At 41.5% G+C, this 20,752-nt stretch overlaps 1 protein-coding gene across 1 annotated transcript in view; it reads left to right on the top strand.

Annotated features, from left to right (window-relative positions):
* DNAH11 (dynein axonemal heavy chain 11) overlaps positions 1-20,752 on the top strand; it is a 369,705-nt gene that overhangs the window by 238,122 nt on the left and 110,831 nt on the right. Inside the window, exons 58-62 of the mRNA XM_027539949.1 lie at positions 5,075-5,188; positions 7,546-7,689; positions 8,592-8,774; positions 10,314-10,415; positions 18,183-18,317. Coding sequence (XP_027395750.1) covers positions 5,075-5,188; positions 7,546-7,689; positions 8,592-8,774; positions 10,314-10,415; positions 18,183-18,317 — 678 coding nt within the window. The remainder of the gene's footprint in view (positions 1-5,074; positions 5,189-7,545; positions 7,690-8,591; positions 8,775-10,313; positions 10,416-18,182; positions 18,318-20,752) is intronic.

The following is a 20,752-nucleotide window of genomic DNA, read 5'->3' as shown; positions in this document are numbered from 1 at the left end:
ACTGGAAAAACCATAGCTTTGACTAGATGGACCTTTGTTGGCAAAGTAATGTCTCTGCTTTTTAATACACTGTCTAGGTTTGTCATAGTTTTTCTTTCGAGGAGCAAGTGTCTTTTAATTCTATGGCTGCAGTCACTGTACACAGTGATTTTGGAGCCCAAGAAAATAAAGTCTGTCACTGTTTCCATTGTTTCCCCATCTGTTCGCCATGAGGTGACGGCACTGGATCCCATGATCTTAGTTTTCTGAATGTTGAGTTTTAAGCCAACTTTTTCATTCTCCTCTTTCACCTTCTCTGGAGGCTCTCTAGTTCCTCTTCACTTTCTGCCATAAGGGTGGTGTCATCAGCATATCTGAGGTTATTGATATTCCTCCCAGCAGTCTTGATTCCAGCTTGTGCTTCATCTAGCCCAGCATTTTGCATGACGTACTCTGCCTGTAGGTTAAATAAGCAGGGTGACAATATACAGCCTTGACATACTCCTTTTCCAATTGTGAACCAGTCCATTTTTCCATGTCCTTTTCTACCTATTGCTTAGAACTGGCTTAAACAGTAGAGATTTATTTTCTCAGAGTTCTGGAGTCTGGTAGTCCCAGGTCAAGCTGTTGGCGGCTTTGGTTTCTCCCGAGGCCTCTCTCCACTGGGTCTGCAGACGGCCACCTTCCCACTTGTCCTCACAAGTTTCTCCTCAGTTCACACACCCTTGCCGACTCATGTGTGTGACTAGATTTCCTCCTGTTACAGAGACACTAGTCAGATTGGATTAAGCCTCACCCTAACAGGCTTAGTTTAATTTAACCATTCTTTAAAGGCTCTCTCTGTAAACACAGTGACATTCAGAGGTCCTGGGTGTAAGGCTTCAACCTGAGAATTTTGAATGGACACAGTTCAGCCCAATACAAGCAGTTATTGTGACTTTATCCTCTTGTGACCACCACTAAATTTCATGAGCCATCTGCAAGGAGCTTTTGATGAGTAGAGGGTAGGAGGAGTCTGATGTTCCCATGAATGGGGCTGTCTTCAAATCCGTTTTAATAGACGATAGTAAAGAGAAAGCACACACTCTAAGCTTCCCTGCAGCTCTTCCACCTTCCCCAGGTTGGGCCTCGTTAACCAGTCCCCAGGAGCCTTGTGGGAGGGAGGCAGAGAAAAAGTGCACAGTCAGGCTTACCAAGTCACCGTGATACACAGCAGGTTCACAGCTCCGGTAAGGCTGCGCTTAGGGTGAGAGGCATTGGGAATGAGAAGTCAGTTGACCAGCCTGCAGTATTTTTTTCATTTGCATTTGTGGGGTTTAGTTGTTAAATGTTCTAAATTGCCCTGTTTATCAGATTACCCAAAGGGATAAAACTCCATTAACAGTAAAGGAAGAGAGAGTAGTATGTACGACCCCAGTCTTGTTGAAATAGCATTTAGGAGAAATACTCCCTAGGGTTTCTTCTAAATATTAAAAATCTATGATCCCACGTCCAGTTTTAAGCCAGAAAGAAAAACACCAATACAGTATACTAATGCGTATATATGAAATTTAGAAAGATGATAACAATAACCCTGTATACGAGACAGCAAAAGAGACACTGATGTATAGAACAGTCTTTTGGACTCTGTGGAAGAGGGAGAGGGTGGGATGATTTGGGAGAATGGCATTGAAACATGTATACTATCATGTATGAAATGAGTCGCCAGTCCAGGTTCGATGCACGATACTGGATGCTTGGGGCTGGTGCAGTGGGACGACCCAGAGGGATGGTATGGGGAGGGAGGAGGGAGCAGGGTTCAGGATGGGGAACACGTGTATACCTGTGGCGGATTCATGTTGATATATGGGAAAACCAATACAATATTATAAAGTTAAAAAATAAAATAAAATTTAAAAAAATGACACTATTATAAATGGTCACAAAGAGCATGTATAGATTCATTATATCCTTAAGGATAGTAAATAAACCTGATATAATAACTCACTCAAATACAATCTCTGTTTTTTCTATAGCAGAATTCTCTAACACATTGAAAATGTAGTATGCTTGGAGTTTTCATGGTCATTCCTGGCAGGATTGAGGTTTGGGAGCAGTTCTCAGTAAGCATGCAGAGTTTCCCTACAGATGTTAACAGTAACCATACGTATTGGCTGGAGATCACATATCTAGCCTGAACCAGTTACGTTCATAAGAGGTGCAGTACACAGCAAAATAATGGTTAATCAGGAGAAGGGTAATTATTGCTAATAAAGCTGCGGTAGACAAGGTAATTTGTTGTGAGCAGTGTTTAATTTTATGGTGTAGATAAACCTGTTCATTCCAAACACATCTGAAGAAATGCACTTTTGTTCACACATGATGATTCACAGTCCCCATCACCACAGCAACCATCCCCCATGGTGACTGGATTCTGGTGCCCGGCAGCCACAGTTTTGAAACTCCACATTTCTGCTGAGGACAAGAATTTTCTCTTCCTAGACATTCAAGTTCTGTGTTCTTGAATGGGAGGAGGAGGGAGGAGGATCAAAACTCCAAAAGTCCTCATTTTGACCTTGTTCAAGTTTACCAGCATGGCTTCCCTATATCCATATTATTCGGTTGGTGTAAATGTAATTTTGATTTCAGACTGAATTTTAAATCATTATAGCTAGGCTCAAATACATCTTTATTAGTCAAAATAAGAACCATTACAGTCACATTTTTGCCAGTGAGAAATAAGTTTTTTTATTCCTGTAGGATAAAAATCCATGCTTCAGGATTCAACAAACTCTTGGAAAGCATTTTTGGCGTCTTGCTGGTTGTGGAAGAGTTTTCCCTATAGAAAGTTGTTGAGATACTTGAAGAAGTGGTAGTCAGTTAGCAAGAGGTCAGGTGAATGTGGGAGATAAGGCAAAACTTGATAGCCCCGTTCATTCGACTTTTGAAACATGGGTTGTGTGACGTGGTCGGGCGTTGTCGTGGAGAAGCATTGGGCCCTTCTGTTGGCCAGCGCCAGGGGCAGGCATTGCTGCTTTTGGTGCATCGCAGCAGTTTGCTGAGCGTACCTCTCAGTGCAGTGGTTCCACCGGGATTCAGAAAGCTGTAGTGGATCAGACGGGCAGTAGACCACCTTACGGTGACCATGACCTTCTTTTGGTGCAAGTTTGGCTTTGGGAAATGCTTTGGAACTTCTTCTCAGTCCAGCCACTGAGCTGGTCATCACTGGTTGTCATAAAATCCACTATTCATCGCGTGTCGCAGTCCAATAGAGAAATGCTTCATTGTTGTTGGATAGAATAGGAGAAGATGACACTTCCACAAAATGAGGATGTTTTTTTTTTTTTTAATTTTCAGTCAGCTCATGACGTACCCATTTATCAATGTTTTTCACTTTTCCAATTTGCTTCAAATGCTGAATGATCTTAGAATGGTTGACACTGAGTTCTTTAGCAACTTCTTGTATAGTTGTAAGAGATTCAGCTTCAATGATCCTTTCAATTGGTAATTGTTAACTTCTGATGGCCAGCCACTACGCTCTTCATCTTCCAGACTCTCATATCCTTTGCAAAATTTCTTTTTTTTTTTTCCCTTTTTTTAAAAATTTTATTTTATTTAACTTTACAATATTGTATTGGCTTTGCCATATATCAAAATGAATCTGCCACAGGTATACACGTGTTCCCCATCCTGAACCCTGCTCCCTCCTCCCTCCCCATACCATCCCTCTGGGTCGTCCCACTGCACCAGCCCCAAGCATCCAGTATCGTGCATCGAACCTGGACTGGTGACTCGTTTCATATATGATATTATACATATTTCAATGCCATTCTCCCAAATCATCCCACCCTCTCCCTCTTCCACATAGTCCAAAAGACTGTTCTGTACATCAGTGTCTCTTTTGCTGTCTCGTATACAGGGTTGAATAACCAATGCACTGTATGTTCATTAGCAATTCCTGGCCAAATGCATTGTTGATGTTGCCAATTGTCTCCACTGCTTCACGACCCATTTTGAACTCAAATAAGAATTTTCTTTTTGTCTAACATCATTTCCCTAGTCTAAAATAAATATAAACAGCAAGTAATAAGTCATTAGCAAAAAAGCAAAGTGAAAAGTGAACATTAAAATGATATATAACATAAGAATGTTTTCAATACCAAGTGGCGAATTTCAGCAATGCAAAAACCGCAATTACTTTTGCACCAACCTAGTATATAATTAGTCTTCATAAAAATTTTATGTACTGATAAACATGCACAGAGTAGAATAATATCTTTTAGTCAGTTGAGCAAAAAACCTTCACATTTATACTCTTTTTCAATTTTATTTATTTATTTTTGCTTTTGCTGTGCTGGGTCTTCCTTGCTGCACTCTGGCTTTCTCTAGTTTGGCTAGCAGGGGCTACTCTCCAGTTGCAGTGCGTGGGCTTCTCATTGCAGGGGCTTCTCTTGTTGCAGAGCACAGGCTCTAGGCTTGTGGACTTCAGTAGCCGTGGCTCATGGGCTTAGTTGCCCTGCAGCAAGTGGGATTTTCCTGGATCAGGGATCAAACCTGTGTGCCCTGCACTGGCAGGCAGATTCTTAACCACTGGACCACCAGGGAAGTCCCTTTACGTTTACTCTTAAAGAATAGTTAACATGGCTTTTAGATGGTGTAAATATAGGTAATTAGATAATGTAGGTAAGGTAAATATAAGCAAAAATTAAGAGAATTTTGGCAAAAATATTTTGTGATCTAGTTTACTGAGTCAGCTTAGATTGTCACTTGTCCAGGACTTGCCGAAAAAGAAAAGAAAAACAAAGGAATTGCCTAATCTTGAAAAACAAAGGAATTGCTTAATCTTTATTATTAATGGCACCTTAAAACAGTCAAAGCCCTGCTTGGAGCATTTTGATGTTTGAGTCCATTTGTGTTGAGATTTGTGTTGTGCGTTTAGTGCCTATGCAAAGCTTTGTGCATACCATGTGCTGAAGAGAAATTAGTCTTTATGACAAAATCCTCATCTGTTCAAGATATAGGCAAATTATTGAACAGTGTCTCTGAAGCAGCTTGCATTTTTCAATAGAGATATCTGAGACGATAATTGGTTTATGTGCTTTTCTTCTTTGATTAGGTGACAGCCATTCAGACTGAAGTGTCCCAGAAACAGAGGGAGTGTGAGGCAGACTTACTGAAAGCTGAGCCCGCGCTGGTGGCTGCGACAGCTGCCCTCAATACACTCAACAGGGTAAGAATGATTCCTGGGCTTAGGGTTTTCTCAGAACAATATTTGAAGGTTATTAGAGTTTGAATAACTGAATTGACAGTGAAATCCATGCAATCAAAAGGAAAGAAAGTCCCATAAAATGTTACAGTTGAAACAGCTATTTAAGGACATCACTGAGGTCATCGTTGTAGTTGAGCTGCCTTTCCCATCCGAAAGTCTGTCCCCCTTGACCCCAGCACATAGTCTCGTTTTGAATACTTCCAATGCCATGCAGTTTATGCTGTCATAAAAGGCAACTCTATTGTTAGCGCTTAGATTTGGCCCAAATCCAGTGGTTCATATTACATGTTGCTTTAAAAACCAAGTGGAAGATTCTTTATTTCCTCTGTTGCTTTAAGAAGTAAGTGGGGGATTCTTTATATCTTCTGGATATTTCCTATTATGAATATCTTATAAAAGTAGTATTAATGAGAGACCCTCGGGGACAGAAGAAAAACCTAGAAGCGAAGATACCTAGTTTTGACCCACACCATTTTTCCTAAATTCATGTTATTAGCAAAATCTCACTGAGCATTCAAATTCCCATAAGAGAAAATAAACTGTGGTGGTCAGAAGGACTGTGTAAAGAGAGATGGAATTACGGGCAATGTTATTTTAAAAACTGGCAGCTGGTCTTGCCTTTCGGTTCTGCTAGGCCTCTGGGGAGATTCCCAGGGCATTACTAGGCCTGAGGGTCTTGGATTCACCTTCAAAGAAGAAAGGATCCAGACTTCCACTGCTCTTCAAAGAAATATTCCATTCATTTTTCTCAATATTCTTTTGAAGAAAATAATTTTGACTGTGAACAGAGAGTTATTATCTTCATGGATGTTTCTTTCAGCATTACCATAAAGTTAAACAGTTTAAAAGGACATAAGTATACTGTGATGGAAGATTGATTATTCTGCGTTCAAATAACCTGCTACCATTAAAATGAGAATTGTTAAATCCTAGCTAGCAATGTGAAAAAATGTTCATGATCTATTAAGTTAAAAAGGCATGGTATAAAATTGCATATATTCTGACTTTTTTTAATAAGAACATGCTTATACATAGGAAAAGGTAGAAAAAAGCTGAAAGTAACGGATTATCTCTGAGTAATGAATTTTATACTTTCCTCTTTCTGAGCTCTAGAATGTTTATGTTGTTCTTTGTGCTTTATATTGGCAGCTTTTTCTCTGAGTATATTATTATTTACTCAATCAAGATAAATTAATATCACCTAAGTATAAAGCTCAGTATATTTATAAATGATGAAAGGATTTTGGTTACTTAGCTCTCAGCATTAGCATACTTTACTTTTTTTTGCTTTTGTTCTTGTTTTCACACCCTTTCTGTTCTTTGCAGTCATTTCCCAAATGAAAAGGCAGTTTATGGTAGTAGAGGAGAATCAGGTTCAACATTTGATGAGATTTTATAAGTAAGAGTATATAATACAGTTCAGGAAATTTCATAGAAAATCCTTTAAAAAAATGTATCATAAACCTACATATACTTCTTACAGATATTAATTCTTACTCCAAAGTATTTGCCCTGATACTTGTAACTTATTACATTAATACTATCTCTTGAGTAAATTAAGATTCTGACCTTCAGAGACTAAGGAGGAATGTAGAAAGAAGGTTCAGCCTCTACGGGCATCTTCCTGGTTGAGTCATTATAGTGTAATAGATGCTTCTTGTACATATAAAGCAGAAAGACAAAACTAAGAGATTCTGAGCTAAAGGACTGTTTCTGGGTTGTTACTGTTATTTAGTCGCTAAGTTGTATCTGACTCTTTGTGACCCCCGTGGACTATAGCCCACCAGGCTCCTCTGTCCATGGGATTCTCCAGGCAAGAATACTGGAGTGGGTTGCCATTTCATTCTCCAGGGTATCTTCCCTACCCAGGGATCAAATCCTGTGTCTCTTGAATTGGCAGGCAGATCCTTTCCAACTGCACCACCAGGGAAGTCCCTGTTTCTGGAAGGCCTGATTCAAAGGCAGTTATATTACATAGGTTGGATGAACCCATAAATACCCTAAAACCTGTACATTTATGAAATTCCCTGGCCTCAGTGTGCACGACTCTGCAGGTGGTACATCAGGAAGATAAATTTACTTGGAAGCCAAAAAAGGCAGTGATGTTTTCAAAGTATCAGAAAAGTGCCAGAAAGACCTGGACCTACTGGTGTCCCACAGTGGGATCTCTGGGAGGGCTGCAAAAACTGCCGAACCAAGACTGGTGTGAAGAGGAGACGGTGGAAAAGACCAGCCACTGAAGACCAGCTTAATGACCCAACAGTGGTTGTGAGAGAGCAGAGTGCCCTGGTCTTGAGAGTGTGTGTGCTTTTCTTCAGGTCAATCTCACTGAGTTGAAAGCCTTTCCCAACCCTCCAAATGCAGTCACCAATGTTACTGCGGCTGTGATGGTCCTTCTGGCTCCCCGGGGCAGAGTGCCGAAAGACCGGAGTTGGAAAGCAGCAAAAGTCTTCATGGGGAAGGTATCAGCCTGGCAGCGTGAAAATTCTGATGATTTCTGTGTTCAGTTCTGTGGTTATACTTGACAGCAGGGACAAGGGACGAATGGACTGGGAGTTTGGGATTAGCAGATGCAAACTATTTTACGCAGAATGGATAAACAGGGTCCTATTGTATAGCACAGGGAACTATATTCAATATCCTCTGATGGACCGTCTGAAAAGAATGTGTGTGTATATATATTCTCTATATATGTGTAATTGAATCTCTGTGCTCTACATCAGAAATTAACCCAACATTGTGAATCAACTATACTTCAGTAAAATAAATTTTCTTAAAGTACAGGCAGTTTGAGGAGAAAGAAGAAAGCTATAACATTCCGAACTATTAAAAAGAAGTCATGTTCAGATTTGCTGAGAGTAATCTACTGTGTGTTCTCTGGACCTAGAACTTTTGTTTGCCAAGTGGGAGATTAGCGTGGGGTTGTAGCACACCTAGATCAGCACCAGCAGCAGTTGGGAGGTTGCTAATTATTTTCAAAATTATGAAAGCAGTTAAGTGTAGGAGGGAGAAAATTACATGGATTTCTCCTGTTGGAAAATGTTACTAATGTACAAGAAGGTGAAGCAAAGGGGCTTTGGGGTATGTGTTTTTCTTTTTCTTTTCTGCCTTTCTTTTCTTCAAAATGTGAATGCCTCCTGTGCAAAGACTGAATATTTTACCCTGGGATAAAAGGGATTTTAAAAGTGTCCATTGCTAATTCTAACTTTAGACTGTAAAGACTGAAAAAGTCAAACAGTGGGATAAATGCAGCTTGCCAATTTTGCCTTTGTGATGTGAATCCTAAAAGCTGATTTTAACTTTTGATCTTGGAATTTTCTCTGCAGCACAAATGGCTCATTGCAATGTCTTTTTTGCTTTACAGGTGGATGATTTTTTACAAGCGTTAATTAACTATGACAAAGAGCACATTCCAGAGAATTGTCTAAAAGTGGTGAAGGAACAGTATTTGAGAGACCCTGAGTTCAACCCAAACCTGATTCGGACCAAATCTTTTGCAGCAGCTGGTCTCTGCGCCTGGGTCATCAACATCATGAAATTCTATGAGGTGTATCAGGCATGACCAGATGGTTTATGGGTGTTATTCAGGAAGGGTCGTATATATATTAATTTCTAGGCCAGCAAGAAATGTAAAATAATTTGATATTTAATTATCTGAATAAGATACATTTCTAAGAATAAGACATGAAGGTGTCAGATTAATCAGAATTCTCTAAAGGAGGGTATCTGAAATGTTGGAAGCCATGCTTTTTTAGGGTAGAGTAACTTCTTTAGATCAAATAGCAGCAATTAAATTTGATTAGAAAAAAATATTTGGGTAGAATAATTATATTTATTTATATTGAAATATTTCAGTTGTTGGCTTGAAACAACTGCAAATCTGAGTTCATGTTTAATTAAATTTCATCCCTGCTCTCAAAGCAGAAATTTACGCCAGCTACAAGTAGACTTAATGAGATGAGAAATAACCTTTGGAGGACTTTTGTATTTTAATGACGAATGCGTTTTTGACTGTGTGCGATCTTTTCTAAAGTTTGTAGTTTTGGGCCAGATAGAGATAGATGATCATCTCAGTTAATCCTTTATTTATCAAGTATCTGTCTGTCAGGTATGCCCCAAACACTTCGCCAAGCACTGGATGTGAGAGGGAACATGCATGGCCCTTTGCCAGGAAGAGCTGACTCATTTCTGTCTTTAAATCTTGTGTGTTATATTCAAAGGTGGAATTGCTGAGGAAATGCCACTGTCATTCCCAGGATGATTTTCAGAAAACTAGGTTCTGTCCTTCACTCTGGGGACCCATGGGAATAGGACCCTGTCCGTCTCTCTTTAGTGGAAGGAAACCCGTATCAGGCAAGACTGCAGACGGATCACAGCCGATGGGCGGCCTCGCTCCATAATGGCACGCCTGACCACTGTGCCAGCCTCACACCCTAGGTGGAAAGACAAGCCCAGCACTGGACCATTGCTGTGTTCTGTGTTGTTTTGCTATAAAATAGAAAAGAAAATTTAATTTCCATTCTCCCTTCCCAACAGAATATTTGATCCACTCAAATGCTCAAACCACCCATTCAGATAACCTTTAAGGTGGCCAGAACATAGAGAAAAAAAAAAGTGTTAGTGTGGTTAACATTATACTGTGTGAGGGTATCTCACATGTTCCTTTCTGGGTTCAGAGAATTTTCTCCACACCAATTTTCTGCCTTTAAGGCTAGACATGATCCCACGTTTAGCTGTAGTTGCTGTACTCGACAATTTCTGGTGATATGAGGATTGTCTCCAAATTTTACGAAAAACTAATTTTAGTATCTTAATGGTATTTGACCTGCGTAGCATTTTATGCTAGTGCTTGTCACTCTAATGTCCACAACAAGTCAGTGAGTAATGGACAAGCAGAGAGAATTTGGAAGGCTATGTGGAATTTTGATCTGCCATTAGGTGTTACCATGACTAAGAGTAAACACCAAATTTCTAGATGAATTAGAGATTTTAACTGTAAAGCTTCCAGCAAATAGAAGGCCGAATGATTACCTGCCCTCTTTGCATCTTCATTGCCTTGTGAAATAACCCTTACGTGGCTTTTCAGGTCTACTGTGACGTGGAGCCCAAACGCCAAGCATTAGCCCAGGCAAACTTAGAACTGGCTGCAGCTGCTGAGAAATTGGGGGCTATCAGGAAAAAGCTAGCGGTGAGTACGGGCTCCAACACTGAAGAAGGTCTTAAGAGGTGGAACCCCGCCCCCATTCTTAGGATCCCACCTTCAGACAGGGCCGTCTCTGAGACCTACCGCTCAGGAAGGAATTGGACCTTTCATGAATATATTCATTTATATTCTTCAGTAGACATTCCTTGTCTGCTCGATGCTGACTGAGCTAGAAAAGGGAACTTTTCGTGATTTCTGCACTTAAGGAATTTCCATGGTCTGGCAGTAGAAAGAGGGTAGCATTCAGGGATTTAAAGCAAGGATTCTGGAATCAAAGTGCCTGGGTTTACATCCAGACTCCACTGTTTACTGTTTCACCCAGCACATGTTAGTTAACCTCTCTGAGCCTCTTTTTTCTCATCTGAGAAATTGGTCTGTAATAGCATTTACTTAGGTAGATCATGAAGATTTTTATCCAATTTTTGGATTTTTATCTCATTTTTGAGAGTAATTCATAATGAGAATTTAGCATGGTGCCTGGCATATAGTATGTGATTTGAAAATGCTAACTGTAAATATTATCACCTTGACTATCTCTACAAGTATCTCTACAAGTATCTCTACAAGTGTCGTTTGGTGCTACAAGTATATGTGTGACTATATCCAGAATGCAATAGGAGCGTCGTAGAAGAGCCTAGAGAAATTAGGGAAAGTTTCATATTGAAGGTGTATTTGATATGAGCTGCAAAAATTACTTGGGAGTCACCAAGGATAATAAGATCAGGAGAGGTGTTTGTGATTAAAAAAAAAAAAAGTGAAGAAAAGAGGGAAGAAGCAGTTGGTAGACTTCATGAGTCCTAGTAGGCCAGAACCCTAATGTGAGTGTCTGTGGGATGGTTAGGAATAGTAGGAAGGAATGAAAGATGAAGTTGCAAAAACCTTCTCTGCCTTTCATGCTGCAGAATTTAAATCTTACCTGACCTTGGTATTGAGACTTTGAAAGATTTTAATAGGTTAAAATGACATGGTCACTTTTCATCAACTGAATGGAACCTGGGAAGAGAAGAGGCTAGCTGCAGAAAGACAAGTTACAAGTGCCGCTGTGAGTCCTAAGAGGGCCTCAGCTAAGGCGGGAGAAGCTACAGTAGAGACAAGAAGCAGCAGTTGGTAGACTTGACAAGTCCATGCATTCAAGGCTGCTGATGACATGGCAGTGGAGGGACACATACAGAATAGAGATGATGAGCTGGAGGTGCCTGACATGGTAGCTTGGAGTGGTTCAGTCAGAGTGGCAAGGCTGGGTAACCCTGGCCACCTAGGAAATCCTCAGAGCTTCAGTTTCTTAACTGTCACTTTGTGAATAACAGCTAATTCTCAAGGTGGGCATCTGTGATGTATTTTGGCTACCAGCATCTAATCTACCTTCTTTGGGTGGTAACAGACTGGTTTATCTTTGGAGAATTACCTTTCCCCACTGGATACACTCAAGTAGGACTTCGATCAGGGGTACCTTCTTCTGTCCTAACTGAAGCCTGGTTATGTGATCCAAGCTTTGCCAGTTTGACTCCCCCAATCTCTAGAATCAAATCAGTAGCCAGAGGATGAGACTGACAATAAAGTCCACATATGGTAGGACAGTGTCCAGAGGAAGCTTTCAAGTATTTCGTTCCTGCCCCCAAGTCTCTCTAGAGCTCCTAGGAGCCTGCGTGTGATTCTGTGCCTTTCCTTTCATTGAAAGAGCTCCCCCATTTTTAGGAGATTCTCTTTAGCTTAATTTGGCTAGAGATGATCTCTAGGAGCAGAAAGCGTTGAGGGAAGACCTGAAGGAGCATGCTCCCATCTTGGAGGAAATCCTACCATGGGTCTCTGAGCAGGTGAACTCAGGGATCACTGAATCTGGACTGTGGTGCCCACAGTGGGCAGGCAGCCAGGCCCAGCTTCCTATAGAACAGGACTTGAACTTGGCTTGATTATATGTGGGGACACTGTTATCAACAACAGTAGCTGATTTAGACAGATTTAGAAAAAACATATTCATTTTATTAAATTTAACTTCATTTATTGGTCAGTGCTCTCACTGTCAATGTGACTAAAACCTTTAGAAGAATGTGGCCATCTATTATTAATGGCTTTATGTAATTTTTAGAAGCAAGTTAATGTTCATGGAAAAGTAACAAGAATGCTCAAGACAACCATGAAAGTAAAAGTGTTAGTTGCTCAGTCGTGTCTGACTCTTTGCAACCCTATGGTCTGTAGCCTGCCAGGCTCCTCTGTCCATGGGATTCTCCAGGCAAGAATACTAGAGACGGTAGCCATTCCCTTCTCCAGGCAATCTTCCCAACCCAGGCATCGAACCCAGTTCTCCTGCATTGCAGGCAGAATCCTTACTATCTTACCAGTTCTAAAGTTGAGACTTTCTATGCTTGTGGATGGCATCACTGACTCGATGGACGTGAGTCTCAGTGAACTCCCGGAGTTGGTGATGGACAGGGAGGCCTGGTGTGCTGTGATTCATGGGGTCACAAAGAGTCGGACACGACTGAGCGACTGATCTGATCTGATCGGATGCTTATGGAATTAGCCCTCTTTTGGGTACAGCCTGCAATGAGCTGAAAAGAACTGCTTACCTTGATTGTTTTCAAAGACCTGCAGTAGAAGCAGAGGTTCGTATATCAATTAACTGCAAATCTAAGTTTCCAGACACAGAGGAAAATAACAGTCACAATGTCTTTATGGAAGTTGGTCTGTTCTATCCCCCTATCAAGAGTGGATTTCCAGAGAGTAGCTATTAATGCAGCAGAATCTTGGTCTGCTGTTTCTACCAACATTCAATTAGATGGTAGTACTGTGTCAGTAATGTCTTGGTTTTTATGGTCATATTGTGGTTGTATGGGAGAATGTCCTTTGTAGGAAATTTGAAGTAAAAAACAATTCTCTGTGAAGACTGGTCAGGCCACAGTCAAAGACAAACTGCATAGTTTCTGTCTGTCGGTACAGAGTCAAGTCAAGGTTTGAGCCCAGGTGTTGTGATAATTTTTGCCAGCTTTGCTTTCATCTCCTTCAGCCTCTGTTTCCTTCTCTCTCGTGGCCTTTCCCGCCTCCTCATCTATGCCTTCTGTTGCCGTCTCGCCTAGAAAAGCAGGGCTGTGTCTACCAGCATTTAGGAAATTCATTCATTAACTAGTATTAGACTTTGTATATTTGTTCTTTCAAAGTCTTTATCTCTAATTTCAGACTAAAAGATGGCCTCATATTGAAGCCTGAGTGGGGAAAAAAACAAAACAAACCCGCTTAGGCCATCCTGTCTTTGAAACATGCAGGATCTAAGGATGGCCATGAAAATGTGCAAACTCGTCTCTTTAGGGAAATGGTTCTCAGAGTGTGTTCTCTTGACCACAGAAGCGTCGGTGTCACCTGGGAACTCCTTAGAGGTCCAGACTCTCAGATCCACTGAAAGACCAACCCTGGCAGGGAGTTCAGGAATTTGGGTTTGATCAAACCCTCCGGGTGGTTCTGGTACACACTTCAGCTGGAGAACACCGGTTTCAGGGTGTCTGGTGGGCTGGGGTCTTCAGACTAAGTCCTTCCCCCACCTCCCATTTATTTATAGAACCTGAAAGGCCAGGGCCTGTCTGGAACTGTGAAGCAACCAAGATTCTACCCAGTGCACAGGCTGACAGGTTACCCACCGCTGTTTCACAGATGCTGGGCAGAAGATGTGGGGTATGGGCTGAGTGGGTCAGAGAGTGGAGGGCTTCATTGCCCACAGCACAGCGAGCAGCATGAGCCTCATGTGGGCCTCAATTCCCCAATCCCCATGGCCGTGACGCACAGTGGGTCAGCTGAGGCAGTTCAGAGTTTTGTGTCATAGCTGAGATATCCCAAGCTTAGGAAACACCCCCTATAAAGAAAGCTGCGAGTAAATCTGCCCAACTTTTGTCCCACAGAGAAACACATCTTTAGTACTCTTGCACAGGAGTACTTCTGTCCATGCCCTGAGAGAAACACTGGCTCTGTTTCCGAAGCCTACATGCTCTGCAGATATCTTGCGGAAGATAGTCCAGAGCAAGAGCTGTCAGAACCTCTTCATGAGAGGCAGAGAAACCAAATGCAGGAGCCCATGGTCTCCCAATACCCAGTCCCCACCCAGCTATACAAAAGGAAAAGGTATATCAGCTTATATCTTAGGTATGTAAATTATTGCTGATGAGTCATTCAGTCCTATCTGACTCTGTGACCCCATGGACTGCAGCATGCCAGGCTTCCCTGTCCTTCACTGTCTCCTAGAGTTTGTTTAAACTCATGTCCATTGAGTCAGTGATGCCATCCAACCATCTCGTCGCCTCTGTTGCCCCCTGCTCCTCCTACCCTCAATCTTTCCCAGCATCAGAGTCTTTTCCGATGAGTTGGCTCTTTGCATCAGGTGGCAAAGTATTGGAGCTTCAGCATCAGTCCTTCCAATGAATATTCAGAGTTTATTTTCTTTCGGATTGACTGGTTTGATCTCCTTGCAGTCCAAGGGACTCTCAAAAGTCTTCTCCAGGACCATAGTTTGAAAGCATCAATTCTTCAGTGCTCAGCCTTCTTTATGGTCCAACTTTCACATCCATACATGACTACTGGAAAAACCATAGCTCTGACTATAAACAATAGCTTTGACTTTGTCAGCAAGGTAATATCTCTGCTTTTTATTAGGGCTTCTAGGTTTGTCATAGCTTTTCTTCCAAGGAGCAAGCATCTTTTAATTTCATGGCTGAAGTTAGCATCCACAGTGATTTTGGAGCCCAAGAAAATAAAGTCTGTCACTATTTCCATGGTTTCCCCATCTATTTGCCATGAAGTGAAGGCACTGGATGCCATGATCTTAGTTTTTTGAATGCAGAGTTTTATCCCGGCTTTTTCACTCTCCTCTTTCACTTTCATCAGGAGGCTCTTTAGTTCCTATTCACTTTCTGCCATAAGTGTGGTGTCATCTGCATATCTGAGGTTATTGATATTTCTCCCAGCAATCTTGATTCCAGCTTGTGCTTCATCCACCCCAGCATTTTGCATGATGTACTCTGCATTTACATTAAATAAGGAGAATGACGATATACAGCCTTGACGCACTCCCTTCCCAATTTTGAAGCAGTCCGTTGTTGCACATTCAGTTCTAACTGTTGCTTCTTAACCTGCATAGCTGTTTCTCAGGAGGCAGGTCAGGTGGTCTGGTATTCCCATCTCTTTAAGAATTTTCCACAGTTTGTTGTGATCTACACAGTCTAAGGCTTTAGCATAGTCAATGAAACAGAAGTAGATGTTTTTCTGGAATTCCCTTGCTTTTTCTGTGATCCAGTGGATGTTGGCAATTTGATCTCTGGTTTCTCTGCCTTTTCTAAATCCAGTTTGTACATCTGAAAGTTCTTGGTTCACATAACTGTTGAAGCCTAGTTTGAAGGATTTTCAGCATTACCTTGCCAACATGTGAAATGAGTACAATTGTGCAGTAGTATGAACATTCTTTGGCATTGGCCTTCTTTGGGATTGGAATGAAAACTGACCTTTTCCAAGTCCGTGGCCACTGCTAAGTTTTCCAAATTAACAGCATCATCTTTTAGGATTTTAAATAGCTCAGCTGGAATTCCATGAATTCCATTAGCTTTGTTTGTAGTAATCCTTCCTAAGGCCCACTTGACTTTGCACACCAGGATGTCTGGCTCTAGGTGAGTGACCACACCATCATGGTTATCTGGGTCATTAAGACCTTTTTTGTATAGTTCTGTGTATTTCTGCCATGTCTTCTTAGTCTCTTCTTCTGTTAGGTCTGTGTATATCTAGGTCAACCCTATGGAATGGATGACATTATTTCATTTTTCAGATGATGCATGCATGCATGCTAAGTCACTTCAGTTGTGTCCAACTAATGAAACTGAGGCATAGAGAGCTTAAGTACACAGTCCACCTTGAGGCTGCTTAGCTGATAGCAGAATCCAGATATGAACTCAGGTTCTGATACCAGAGCTAAGATCAGCTTCTGTATTTTATAAAACCATGCACTGTATGTGTGTGTTTGTACTTATGTGCACACACAGTCTTGTCCAACTCTTGTGACCCCATGGAATGTAGCCTGCCAGGCTCCTCTGTCCATAGGATTTTACTGGCAAGAATACTAGAGTGGGTTGCCATTTCCTCCTCCAGGGGATCTTCCTGATTGAACCTGTGCCTCTTGTGTCTCCTGCATTGACAGGAGGGTTCTTTACCACTGTGCCACCTGAAAGTGAAAAGTGAAAGTTGCTCAGTCGTGTCCAACTCTTTGCAACCCCATGGACTATATAGTCCAGGGAATTCTCGAGGCCAGAATACTGGATGGGTAGCCTTTCCCTTCTCCAGGGGATCTTCCCAACCCGATCAAGCCCAGGTCTCCCACACTGCAGGAAGATTCTTTACCAGCTGAGCCACAAGGGAAACCCAAGAATACTGGAGTGGGTAGCCTATCCCTTCTCCACTGGATCTTCCCAACCCAGGAATCAAACCAGGGTCTCCTGCATTGCAGGGGTATTCTTTACTAACTGAGCTATCAGGGAACCCACTGTGCTACCTGGGAAGCCCTATAAAAACATAAGTACTTTTAATAAAATATACCTCTAGATATTATTTATTTTAACATGGTTTCTAACTGAAGATGTGCTTTATCTCCACCATTTCTCACAAATTTGGCATTATTTCATATGTAAATCTTAAATATAACATATACTTTTTTAAAGAAGTACTACTTCAATGATATAAGTTAAAATAATAATGTAATAATTGAGTCATAGACAAATATTGACACTCTCTATAAATAGGGTATGTTCTACAAATTTGCTTATTAAAGTCTCTTGGAATTTTGCACATATTTATAAGCACAGTGTTAAAAATCTCATTTAGGATTATTAGAACTTTTAGGTAGCAAGATGCTATAGTAAAGAGTCTCCCAAGTATTTGCTCCCTTAGTCGAGGCTCCTTTAGCTGTACAAAATAGAAACCCCCTTAGGAAACCTTAAGCCAAAATGGAGACCAGGAATACTCATGGCACTCTGAGGGAAAAAAAACTGTGTGACTTGGTCTCTGGAGGAACAGGATCCAGGAAGTGGGAAGCTGTGAAGAATGTGTTTAGGGCCATGTGACTTCTCCCCTTGCTACGTTTTCATTCTTTCTCTTTCTCTGGACTGGTTTCTCCTGCTTTCCTGTGCCCCTGGTGAAAGATGGTCCCTCTCTAAATGAAGCCCTCCCAAATACACACATCTTCCCAGATCTTATAATGCTGAAGACAGTGGCATGCCTCAGGTTTGCAATCCCAAGTTTCCAGAAGAGAAAATCCGGTTGGCCAAGCCAGGCCAGGGTGCTGAGATCTAAAGGGGCTCAATAATTAACACTCTTCTTCATTGCCTGAATTATGGACCAATGAAAAGTGGAAAGAGAAGTCAGCAGAGAGAACAGAAAGATGACCTTCATCATTAATATAGGGAAGCTGAGGCTTAGGCACGTGTGAGGGAACTGGACACTCAGAGTGTATTTGAGTCAGCAGGGCACGTCCACTTGCCCAGGTAGCTATCTGCACTCTGCCTAGTGTGGGAGGAAGAGAGGAAGATGCGTGGTTGCCCTGATGCATTTATTATCACCAACCTTTCATCTTCTCCCAAAACGTATGTATGCTCAAGGGGCAAAGGAGGGAAGGACGTTTGTTTCATTTACCTTAAGGTAACAGGTGTTTTAAGATGATTGTAATGTTTGCTTTTTACCTAAAAGTGGCTCAGAAGTTAATTTTGACTCTTCTTTTTTTTTTCTTTAAAGGATTTGGATCGAAATCTGAGCAGACTCACAGATTCATTTGAAAAGGCCATAGCTGAGAAAGTTCGCTGTCAAGAAGAGGTGAACCAAACTAACAAAACTATTGAACTAGCCAACCGACTTGTGAGGGAGCTGGAGGTGAGTTAACCTTTTCTTCCAGAATTCTAACCAAAATATTAAGAATCAGCTTTTGGGGATTTTATCCTTATTTGCTCTCAACAATGACTGACTAAACATGGAATCAGCAACAAAAAGGGGAATAAGAATCATTTATACTGGACAAGGGGGCAGGAACTTGTGAGTGCCTGCTGATGGGTATGAGCTTCTCTGTTGTGTGAGAGAAAGCTTCTCAAATTATTGGGGATGATGGCACGAATATGTGGATATATTAAAACCCACTCAGCTGAAGACTTGAAAGGGTAAATTTCATGATATGTGAATCTCAAAGCTCTTATTTTTAAGTGCTACCTAAAAATATAGACTTATACTACTAGACATGCGTTTAGCTGAAGGCGATAGAAAAGTTGCTTCACAGTAGCTTAAACAAAAAGGAGTTTATTTTTCACAGATTAAAAAAAATTGCAGAGGTAGCCCATTATCAGTGTCATTTCAGGGAATGAGTGATCGGACCCCTGACTTGTCTGCAGCCTTCTGCTGCTGCCAGAGCACATGTCTGTTCACGCTTATACATTTTATAGCCATGTGCCAGATGGATGCTGCTCCTTCAGGTTCAGGCAGGAGAGAGGACTCTGTAGCAGCTAGATTTTTCTCCTTTTATAACAAAATCAAGTTTTCTGCTCAGGGCAACCCCTTAAGCAGACTTACCTAAAGCACTTGTTTGTTTAGCCAGAACTAGAGTGACCACGGATAGATGCAAAGAAGGCAGGAACATGGGAAATGGAGTGATCATAATTGACTCAGCCAGTTCATCCCAGGGTACTGGACACAGTAACAGTCTTTTCAGAATCAGAGTTCTCTCACCAAGAAAGGAGAGAGAAATATAAGTTAGGATGGCTGAGGCTGGCCTAATTTCTTATAAGTAGGCTTTTAACAATCTAATTTAAATTTACTACAAATTTAAACCCATTATCCCTCTGAAACTCATAGTTCATTATATGTAAACTCACTCTTCATTCTGCTAGATCCACTCTCTCTGTTCAGTCTCAATAACTGCTGGTCTTGTCTTCTAGTTGTATGGCCTAAAGCTCTAGAATCCCCCTTGACTTACTGCTTCTTCCTCACACCCATATTCAGTGCAGCAGCATTCTGTCCTGGCTTGCCCTTCAGAGTCCATTCAGAATCAGAGCACTCTCAGCCCCTTCACCTCTCCACCCTGGGCCAGGCCTCCAGCATCTCCCCCCGGAGCATCGCGCTAGCCTCCACCACTACCCTCAAGGTCCACAGCCCTTAGAGCCGCTGAGTGATGTTGTTAGAAAAACTAAGTCCGCTCATGTTACCGCTCTCTCAGAATTCTCCAATAACTAGTTGTCTCACTCAAAATATAGTCCAGGCCTGCAAGACCCTCCGTGATCTGGCCCCTGGATCTCTCTGTCCTCCACTGTGCCACCTTCTGCCCTGCTCCATCCTCACCAGCAGCTCGCTCTTCCTCACCCTGCCAGTCTCTCTCCTACCCCACAGCCTTTGCCTCCTTCCTCCATGTGGCTGACACTTTTCCAGGCAATGATATTACTGGGTCCCATACTTCCTTCAGGTATCTGCCAGAAGTTCTCCTTATTACCTGGTATTCTCTGACCTCCCTTTGTTAAAAAGCATGTGCCTTGCCCCTTATACACATGCGTGCACACACACACACACAAATACACACATGCATGCACATACCACTCTATAGATCTTTTTTTTTTTTGCCACTTTATTTTTTAATTGAAGGATAATTGCTTTACAGAATTTTGTGGTTTTCTGTCAACCATCAAGAATCAGCCATAGCACTCTATAGATGTTTTTGTTTCCTCTGCTTTACTATTTTTTCATAGTATGTATCATCATATGACACACACACTCGTACACATGCATGTGTGAACATACATACTTTTTTTGTGGTCTTTTCCCCCTACCTAGACTGTGAGCTCTGAAAAGAAGGAAACTGCATTTGTCTCCTGCACTGCTTGATCCCAAACATATAGAGTAGTCCCTGGAGGCACCAATAGATATTTGTTGAATGAATGAATGGGTGAGTTTGGGAAGAACTCCTGTGTTGAAAAAAAATTCTGGAGCCCTTTGAAGATTCACTTTTATTAGATCTGTTGAGAAATTATGCAAGCTCCTAGTAGAGTTTATACCTGCTTCCATTTGAAGTGGTAAGATTTAGGCAGTGTGAAGGGTTTACCATTTATAAGGTACCTATGGAAAAGAGGACTGCCAGGTAATTAGACTTACTTGAGGTAGAGAATGTATGAAAGTTTTAACAAGGGAAAAACAGGCCTTGGATCTTGCTACCTTGTATCTCTAGCACACAGTAGTGTCTTCCAAAGGCTTTATTTATTCATGATAATTTAGATTATGATTTAGAAAAGGAAAGGAAAATGCCTGAATAATGTTAACTAACAAAAAATACA

Source organism: Bos indicus x Bos taurus, chromosome 4 (genome assembly GCF_003369695.1).
Source record: "Bos indicus x Bos taurus breed Angus x Brahman F1 hybrid chromosome 4, Bos_hybrid_MaternalHap_v2.0, whole genome shotgun sequence".
NCBI classification, from domain to species: Eukaryota; Metazoa; Chordata; class Mammalia; order Artiodactyla; family Bovidae; genus Bos; species Bos indicus x Bos taurus.
The sequence above is the reverse complement of the archived record's forward strand: the minus strand, read 5'-3'. Positions and strand labels throughout refer to the sequence as shown.